The sequence below is a fragment of the Lytechinus variegatus genome, chromosome 15, assembly GCF_018143015.1.
Source record: "Lytechinus variegatus isolate NC3 chromosome 15, Lvar_3.0, whole genome shotgun sequence".
NCBI classification, from domain to species: domain Eukaryota; kingdom Metazoa; phylum Echinodermata; class Echinoidea; order Temnopleuroida; family Toxopneustidae; genus Lytechinus; species Lytechinus variegatus.
The window spans coordinates 32,087,272-32,097,975 of record NC_054754.1 but is presented as its reverse complement, the minus strand read 5'-3'; the positions used below and the strand labels follow the sequence as shown (position 1 = coordinate 32,097,975).

Here is a 10,704-nt window from a genome sequence, read left to right as displayed (position 1 = left end):
TTTGTACTGATTTTTTCCACAGTTATGTAGCACTGCAATAGTAAATACAATTTATACAGAACTCAAATAAATAGGGCGTATACGGAAGTATTTGAATTGATACAAAATAAAGAATACATATAGAGTATAAGCTGCAGTACTGTTATATAAGTTACTGTTAAATATCCACACAATGGAAAACATGTCAACAAAATCCAACAAGACTTATTCACCCACATTTGGTCTGTTTTTCTCTTGGATAGCATTAAAAATGGCTTGATCGCAATTATTAGATTGAAAACATTGAGCTAAATGAAAACAATGATTTTGCGGTTTTAACACGGCAGGTTCACCTAGTTAGAAAGAAGAGAACAGCAGAGATGATATATTTAAATCAAATGAAAATGGGCATTCCATAAAGAATTTATTGAATTAGTGACAAAGGGTACTCCATAGTTCATTCATTTGAATTGGTGACAATGGGCACGTCATGCTTAACATGCAATCATAATTCCACTCATTATCTTTGAATTTTGATTCCACTATCATCAGCCATGTGTTTTATATCAAGTGTAACTTATAAATTTAGGTAACCTTAAAGGACTAGTGCACCCCAACAAAAAGTTGATTTTAATAAAAAGAGAAAAATCCAACAAGCATAACACTGAAAATTTCATCAAAATTGGATGTAAAATAAGAAAGTTATGAAATATTAAGAGTCGCTTAATTTCACAAATAGTTTCATGCACATCGAGTTAGGTATGCAAATGAGGGAACTGATGACATCACTCATTATATCTTTTGTATTTTATTATGTGAAATATGAAATATCCTTATTTTCTCATTGTCCTGTGAAACGAAGTTGTATTTCTCCCTGAACATGTGGAATAACCATTGCTTAACATTTAATGGTTCTGTCAAGTTGGTCCTTACTGTCAAATCTGTAAAAATTGAAATATTGTACAATTCAAACAATAAAAAACAAAAGAAATAGTGAGGGACATCATCAGTTCTCTCTTTTGCATGTGACTAAAGTGTGCATATAAGTATTTTGTGAAAAATATGCGAAACTTTAAAATGTTATACCTTTCTTATTTTACATCCGATTTTGATGAAATTTTCAGTATTATGCTGGTCTGATTTTTCTCTATTGATCTAAATCAACATTTTTCTGAGGTGGACTTGTCCTTTAATATTTTTGTGAGAGGTGTTATCAACCTTGTTGGATATTGTTTCAAATATTTATAACATGACTTCATAAATATGATAAATAATCAAATTTGATTATTAATGTTTGAATATAGACTTCTTCATAATTTCATGAAGAAAAAAACATGCATTTGAAATAATTTAGCAATGATTGAAAAACATTGATGTACATGCATTTTTATGTACATAAATTCAATTCTTTCTTCAGAACATCCAGTATTTAATCTATGAAATGTATTTATAATAGTAATAATAATAAGCAATTATATAGCGCAAAAATAGTTGTAAATATATTTATGTCAGTGGTCAAAACAATCAGTTCTATAGATTCAAACTCAGATGTATCATGAGATTATTAATAGAGTGGTGAATATCACCATACATAAACATATAGGGATCATTACCGATCGGAGAAATAAAAAAAAGGAAAATTCTTTGAAAATGAAAGAAATTTCAAGAACTGCTAGAATTTGAACTGTTCAACTCAGATCTATGTGCAAATAGTAATGATGTTACATTACTGCTTGAGCGCTTATAGAGACTAATTGTTGCTTTACGTTATTATGGACATTATATGTTCTAAAATTTGAAGATCTGTTCCAATCTTGTCCAGAACATGTAACATGGCAGGTGAGTATTCGATGTGAGTTTTATTTGCAAATGGTTCATTCGTAGGATGAGAATCTAGAGCGGTCAGACCGAGTTTATCCATCTGAAAAAGCAAGAAAATATATTCGAAAAAAATAAATAAAAAATTGTACTTGACTATTATATTCAAACAATATTTAAGGGTTTGTTTATTTTGTAGGAGAGTTATGGTTTTATTGAAGCATACCAGTTTAGAATACAGTTCTGTCTATTTTTCTAAGGTCCTCTTTGATTCCAGAAATATAGTCCTCTGAAATTACAGAAAACCAGAAATTTTGCTAAAAATAATTGTTCAGATAATGATGATAGCAATGATAATGTTAACAATAATAAGAATAATAGGAATAATAATAAAATTATTAATGTATTATTTATGAGGGAAGCCTGTTCAGTTCTTATGAACTGTTCTCACAGGTGGCCCTCATTACTAACATCTCTAATCATAGAATTCCCAATCAATATTTTAACTTACACTGTGTTTTAAAGCTAGTCTGATGTTGTACATCCTATCATTGACTTCGTTAAACCTATGATTGAAAGCTGTGAATTGGGCCTCTTCATTCTCCATCAGTCTTCTTTCCTCGTCTAATTCGGCTTGTTGCATTTCATGAAGCAATGTCTCGAATAGGCTAATGCTTCTATGAAGATGGGGAAGTTTTTGTTCCGCCTCCTGTTATAAAAAATAGAGGGAATAAAAAACTTATTTTAGAAAGTATAAATGAGAATATTAAATAAATACATAAGAATGAAAATGATATAAAGAGCACCGAAGGGGAAAACAGAATATGAAGAGGAGGAGATGAAGAAGAGGAGGAAGGTTCTCTAGCAATGTCAAGCACTGTGCTTGATTTAAGCTAATCTGTTACTTTATATAAACATAGGTGAGGATGATCTGGAAATTACACTTCAAAAATAACACCAAATCGGTATTAAAGTGACCACACCATAAAAGTTTTGAAACGCCAGATTAGAATGTTAACCATGAAAATATAATATGAAACATCAACTGGTCTATATAGTTCCGGGCCCTGTGACACAGAAGTTAACAATTAATCATTGATTTAAAAGAGCAATTTTGGTTGGTTCTTAGATTAGTGAGCAAAGTGCACAATGATGAAGTGTGTTTGTTATGTAAATGAGTAGAATGCTTACTGTAGTATCTCGAGTGTCGACAGTAGCCAGATCTATGGGAGTTGGCCAAGACATATTCACCTCAGGTACGTTGTTGTTGGGAAAACGTGCATTGTACTGTAAAAGAAACAAAGAATTTTTTGTTCTAATAAAATAGTAATAAGTAATGTTAATTTTCCAGGTAGCCATTCTAGATTCTATAATACCAAGCGCCAAGAAAGGAAGGATGGAAGAAAGAAAGAAAGATCCCATTTTTTTTCTTCAAAAGTCTTTGGTATATGACTGAAGCGGGGATCGAACCCACGACCTTCCGTTCGTGACTTCTTATGGTGTAATTTATTGTTAGACTATTGTTTAACAAATTAATACTGTGCGTCCCACAAAACACGAAACCAAGATTTGGCGATTATTTATCATAACTTAATCATAAATACAATAGACTTATGTCCTATCATTGACTAGCTTAGTATCTCTTCTTTCATCTGGTACAACAAAGAATATTTCTTATTCATGCATCAGTGAACAAATACAATTCGAAGAAAGGATACCAAGACGTCACTTGGCGGACAATATCTGGGTTTCAAAAAGAAAATAACCTGTTGATGATGTTCAATATCTGCTCTTTAGTTTTATACTTCAGTCACAGAAAATGGTCAAGAAATAACAAAATTCTGTTTATTTGAATTAAAGATTAAATTTCATAATTCATGCATAAAGTCTTTTGTTAACCATGCAATAGATTCGATGGGAAAGTGATGAAAACACGTTTGTTTAAATAATGAAATTACGATTATCTTATTAATCTTTCCTAGACAGTTAAGAATGATTTGAAAGTCGAATTAATTGATACATTGAATCTCTAAGTCTAAAGAATTATGTCACTGTTGGCTATCCATAGTCAAATCACAACTTCAAACCAGATTTTAAATCGAACCCGACTTCAGAAATATGGTTTTGTGGATCTCCAGTCCAGTCATCAAGAAACGTGAATATAGAGGCAGCAAACTTTGTGACTGATTGGCTTGAGAAAGTCACTCCACATGAGTGGACGAAAGCTCACCCCAAATAATCGGTTACACTTCGTTATTCCGAAACACGTAAATTGCCTATACCTCGATGTTCGTTAATCCAAAAAAATGAAAGGGTTCGTTAATCCGAACATTTGTGGCGTTATTCCGAAGGTTCGATAATCCGAAAACGAAATAAGGTTCGATGTTCCAAAGGTTCGTTAGTCCGAAAACGAAATAAGGTTCGTTAATTATTTCGTTTTTGGACTAACGAACCTTCGGAGTTACGAACCTTCGGACATACGAACCTTCGGAAATACGAACCTTCGGAATATCTGAACCTTCGGAATATCCGAACCTTCGGTATAACGAAGCTTCGGAATTACGAATGTATGCGAAATAATCAACTATTGAATTCATCATCCCCAACTGATAAAAGTTTTCTGTATCATTTCCGGTATGTTGTGTTTGATAATTATGGAACCAGCATCGTTGCGATGGAGTATTATTGTAGGATGATTTTTTTTTCTCCAAATGATAGATCGGAGAAATACCAAATCTTTCCCTCCAATAAGCAAATAATATCTCACTGAGCTGGTATAATCACACACGTTAGTTGTCTCCGATACTCTGGTTTCATTGTATGATACTCATTCCAATGTTTTTTTGTGTTTTTTGGGGGGGAGGGAGCAGAAATTCACACAATTTTTATTACATTTCATGCTTCTCTTAAACTGTTCTGATTGCTATAATATTCATATTTTTCTGTTTTTGTTAATAATTTTGATATGATACATAAAACATTCAAACTTCTATGAATGTCTGTACATTTGTCCTATTTCCATCCATAAATATTATCATTACGTTATGCATTATACTGTTATACACTTACAAAATCATTACGGAGACAGTTACTACTGCAGTGTAGCAACCCTAAAATCCCATTCATATTATTGACAATCTCTCTTCTCGTGGAACTGTCAATTGCTCGAACTCTTCGCCTTAGTGTTGCGGATTCAACATGAGACGACGTAATTGCCATCACAACGACCACCACGATGAGCAAGTCTGTAAAGAGAACGAAAGAGATTGGTAGGATAGAGGAACGATATAGGTTCAACCCGCTCTGGCGACTATTGCTCCGCTCTTTATTTCTCCTAAGATATTGTGTTAGTGTTATAATCGGGCTTTTATAAAGTGCTAGGTATAGGGTAAAGTCTTTTTTGGAGTTCAGGCCAAATTAGATTCAAATCGTACGATTTCGACTAGATATTTATTTCGCTTGAATTTTAATAAGAATGATAGCATAATCACAAATTTGAACACAAGTATGATATTTTGTACGATTTAGAACTTTCAAGGACAAGGCCACCCCAACAAAAAGTTGATTTGAATATATTTTAAAAGAAATCCAACAAGTATAACACGGAAATTTCATCGAATCGGGTGTAAAATGTAAAAAGGTTATGACATGTTGTACAAAACAGTTACTGCTGATCAGTATCAGTATGCAAATGAGGAGACTGATGACATCACTTACTATTTCTTTTGTAATTTATTATGTGAAATGTTCTATTTCCTCATTGTCCTTTGAAACAAAGATTTATTCCTCTTTGAACATGTGGTATTACCATTCTTATAACATTAATGGTTTAGTTAAAGGTCAAGTCCACCTCAGGAAAATGTTGATTTGAATCAGAGAAAAATCAGACAAGCACAATGCTGAAAATTTCATCAAAATCGGATGTAAAATAAGAAAGTTATGATACAAAGTTTTGCCTATTTTTTTAAAAACAAAATAGTTATATGAACGAGCCAGTTACATCCAAACGAGAGAGTCGATGATGTCACCCACTCACTATTTCTTTTGTTTTTTATTGTTTGAATTATACAATATTTCAATTTTTATGAATCTGACGATTAGGACCTCTTTGCCTGAACCACAAAATGTTAAGATAATGGAATTCCACTTGTTCAGGGAGGAATGAAACTTCATTTCCCATGACAATGACGAGAAAATCGAAATATTTCATATAATAAAATACAAAAGAAATAGTGAGTGAGTTATATCATCAGTTCCCTCATTTGCATACCGACCGAGATGTGCATATAACTGTTTTGTCAATTCAAGCGAAACTTTAAAATGTCATAACTTTCTAATTTTGCATCCGATTTTGATGAAATTTACAGTGCTTTCCTTGTTGAATTTTCTCTTTTTATTCAAATCAAGTTTTTGTTGGGGTGGACTTGTCCTTTAAGTTGGTCCTTAATGTAAATTGTTAAAAATTGAAGTATTGTATAATTCAAACTATTAAAAACATAAATAGTGTGTGATGGACATCATCGACTCTCATAATGCATGTCACAGAGTTGTGCATAATTATTTATAACTGTTTTGTGAAAAATAAGCGAATTTTAAGATGTCATAACGTTCTTATTTTACACCGGATTCTGATGAAATTTTCAGCTTCTTGCTTATTAGATTTTTCTATATTGATTCAAATCAATCTGTGGTGGACTTGACCTTTGAACAGTGATATGTTCAATGTCTCAATATTCGCATCGTATTTTACTGCGTTTTATTAAAAAAAAATCGGATCCGGTGATGTGTGGTTCGTGTCCTTATAATAAAAAGCGTTGTCACACCCAGCGTTTTATACTGAGCGTTTGACTAGCGGGATTGTTTTTTATACTTTAAAATTTAATTTTAATGCATGTATACTTGAAAATGATATAAAGTATTGAATTTGTTAACTACACAAAATATCAATCATTCGAATTCTCTATGTGAAGAATCATTAATGTAATGAAAATAAGCAATTCGTGATAATTAAGAGAAGGGGTAGCACATACGTCGGCTGATGGTTTAAATGTTTAGGTATGACATCAATAATGTAACGTCACGAAATATTTGATGATTCTACCAACTTAATGAAAGAATTGATAAAGAAAATTGAAAATAAAATTATAGCTGCTCGAATGAGCTCTTGGATATATAGGCCTCACGTTATAGGCAAAAATATGTGTGTGTGGGGGGTCCTTCTTCGCGGTACTTCGAAAAGAGAGCAATATAATTTTTTTTATGATTGGTTAGGCCTATTTAAAAAAAGGACATTCCTGTTCCTTCGTCCATTTTAAACTGATAAAGACACATCAAAATTATGTCATTTCCATTCCCCATTTCACTGATAATATCTTGTTCTACTCGCCTCTACTCTGCTAAATTGCTTTAATCAATTCTGGAATAAGGTTATCTAAATTAACATGATTTACTTTAAATTTTCCATGCTTACATTTCGCTCAAATTTAATCACACATCAGTCGTATATATAATAATATTAGTACTGCCTTGAAAAAGTAAACAAATTGTTATCCGTGTCTATATGATAGATAAAAGAAGCGTGCTTCTAAATCAGTGAACATCGTATATGTCTACACTTTTATATTGTGGTGAGAATTATCATGATTTTTTTATCACTGAAATACTGAATAAAAACACATTTGGACCTTCTATTCTATTTAATATCTAAAACTTTTTATGGGGTTAGGAAACTATAAGGGATCATACTCTTAAACATCTTTCAAAATACATGGAATAATAATCTTAATGTATTTCATTCTTTCCTAACATTGTTGTTAAGAAGATCGTAACTTTTATTTTTTCCGACTCCGTTAATGTTATCCATGCTGTATTCAATTAATTCAAAAGTTAAAAAAAATTATCATCAATATGAATTTTAAAAAAGAGAAAAGAATTTACTGTGTCATTTTTTTCAAATCAAAGAGTGCTTCCGGAGTGCTTTAATAGATATTTAGCAGCGTTAAAACCTCCGTTCAAGATGGTCTCGGGGGGGGGGGGGTCTTCGGTTCATAATAGATTCCTATCAAAACAGTTACACTTTGCATTTTTATGTAAATTGTCTTTTTAGCAGGTCGAGTATTAAAGAGTTGATAGTTTTTGTTATATACCAGTACTCCAGCTCTGGCAAAAGGGAAAAATGCTGAGAAATAATGACATAAAAACGTGATTTGAATGTATATAAGTAGGCAACTTACCACGGAGCATGGAGGTAATGTGATGGACCCTTGCCTTCCCACGATGGTCCTGACTGGAGGTTGCAATTCTTTCATTCTGATGTGAAGCCATTCTTTATATTGCACGAAATTTCACTTCTTTAATTAACAATATTAAAACCTCGAATAATAATTCTGCACAAGAATGATGCCAATTTCTGAAATATATTCGTTTGTCACACTCTGTTGTCAGTTGTAAGGTAATGAAACTATATTGCTCAGAATAATGACAGCTACCCAGTTCAGTAACTTCTCAAAGCTATCAGTTTATTGTCTCGATCTATTTTCGAGTCGTGAATGAAATTCTTGTGAATGAACCGAGAATTTATAGACGTGGTCCGGCTATGTTTACTCAAGCATGATAGCCTCATGCATATTCACTAGGGGGCGGAGCGTATCAGTCACTCCCGGAAATCCATCCTCAAATAGATCGTGATATCAACACAGCTTAATTTCATATCTACGTTTCCATGATAGTATTAATACAAAGATCTAAAAAGCACATTAATTTATTGGTAGTAAAAAATTATCAGTTATATTTAGTCTGATTCTGGAATTTCCGGCATCTGTCCCCACCTCCCCGTTTTCCGAGAAAGATATAGGTTATTGGGAGAGTTTTTGAAAAACGTAAAAAAAATTACCCATAATCTATTATTAATTATCAATTAACACATTTTAAGCACTATTTTAGAAAATTGTTCGAGAGAGTTTTTGAAGAACGTTTTGAAGTTTACCCGCAACCTTTCATTATCAAATCTATTTTAGGCAATATTCATTGAAAGCACATTGATTGTGTCTGCATTTTGAAACGCCTTTTCATAGCCCAATTGTATTTGTTTTCTTCAATAGTATTCGTGTCGATAGCTCGTATCTGACGTTTGGATTTTACGGGCTTATCGTTTTTTCCTATATTTCACTTTCATGTTACAATCATTCTTTTTACCATTTTCATCTCGGCAAATAAGACATCTGTTCAATATCATGATCATGATAGACAAATTGCTAAAAAAATGGAAATACTGTTGTACTAGCATAATGGTCTTATTCTCAGAGCGGTTTAAACTATAATGGCTAAACCCACTTGGTCTACCATTTGGTCTATTGAAATTTTGGTCCATCCCTCATTTGGTCACTTGGTCTAATGTCCAGATGGTCTTATTTCCACATGGTCTACCTTTGTTATTTTGCACTGTGCTAAATTAAAATTTTAGTTCATAAAGAATTCATCTGAGAAAAAGTGTTGTTATAGACCAAATGTGTATTGCCTACCTGGAACTTTTGAGGGAAATGTATGTGGCAATGATATAGCAAATGTTTAGTAAACGAAGTAGGATTATACCATGTGTCATGAGACCAAATAAAAATCACTTAAAGTTGATGTAGACCACGTGACAATTTTTCGAAATAAAAACTGATGTGTCTTTGGGACGAGAATTAAAACGAAGGAACTTTTGTATATGCCTTTCCTATTATTTTGTATCATTTTTCTTTGCATAGTGATAGGTCAACATGTTGAAAATCGAATTACTATTTATTCTGATTTCGTTTTCAAGTTTTTCGTGTTTATATTCTCCTAAATGGAAAATTACACCTTTCAAATTTCGGTTTATCGTTTTCGCATTCTTGTAATTTGAAATTGAAGACCGCCCTCCGTGGTGATTTGTTTTCTTGTACATGTTTGTAAGTGTTTTCATATAAATATATTATTCACTTCTGCGTTGCCAGTTACCTCTACTCCACATCTCGCCCTTTTTTAGCCTTTTTTTCTGGTCCTTCCTATTCTTTCCTGCTTTGCTTATCCGATTAATAAAAGCGTTGAATGAGAGAAAAAATTCCGAAATGGTGTAATTATTTTTAAACTATTATTTTATCAACCCGATTTCATAGGTAAGATGAATTAAAAAAAAAACGGTGAAAGGAAAAGTTTTTTTCCTAAAATTCCGTGTAGGCCTTTATATTCTTAAATTCTCATCGATTACTTAAATTTTCATAAACTACTACAAGTACTACGAATACTACCCCCATATCCATGGCATTCCTTTAACTTCTGTCGCCGCAGCTATAACACCACGTTATTGTATCAACGCTTTCAAAAACTTTGGCATTCTTAAGTCCAGGCCTGCATGCTAAAATCTTTCTGATAGAAGCAATTTTGTACTATTTCCAAGCGTTATACTTTATATAGATTCCTTGAATTGTCCATTAAGGTAATCCTATATAGAAAGCTTTTGTATAGATCTGATTGCGTGAACTTTTGATATCAAAACAGGACATTTTTTGGCATTCCAATAATTGTACGGTTATATTCAGCGTTCTTCGCATTGCTTTTAGTCATCCTTTGTACATTTAAAGGCGATGAAGCATGCCAATGTGGGGGTGTAAAATATAGAATTTGGGGCATTTTCGTATTTATATTTGAGAGTCATTAACGAACCGGGTTATTGTGGTAAGCCCCTGGTTGGTTTTGAATAATAAACATTGGTAAGAAAATATAATATTGGCCTATATTATATGATAATGTTCAAGTAATTAAAACAAGATTAAAAGGGGAGAACAAAAGAATGAAAATCAGAGGAAGTCTTGAAAGTGCATAATTAGTGTGGTTAGAGCATTATGATGTCATGTTACGCCCCCCCTTCCCCCCACCAAATCACCC

The 10,704-nt window shown here is 32.5% G+C and overlaps 1 protein-coding gene across 1 annotated transcript; it reads right to left on the bottom strand.

The window, feature by feature from the left end:
- Positions 1 to 1,108: 1,108 nt before the first annotated feature.
- LOC121428337 lies at positions 1,109 to 8,836 on the bottom strand. Its single transcript, XM_041624911.1, has 5 exons — positions 8,031 to 8,836; positions 4,867 to 5,042; positions 2,989 to 3,084; positions 2,309 to 2,506; positions 1,109 to 1,900 (listed from the first exon to the last, which is right to left on the bottom strand). The coding sequence occupies exons 1-5, from the start codon at positions 8,119 to 8,121 to the stop codon at positions 1,742 to 1,744; spliced, it is 720 nt and encodes a 239-aa protein (XP_041480845.1). The 5' UTR covers positions 8,122 to 8,836; the 3' UTR covers positions 1,109 to 1,741.
- Between the last annotated feature and the right edge of the window lie 1,868 nt (positions 8,837 to 10,704).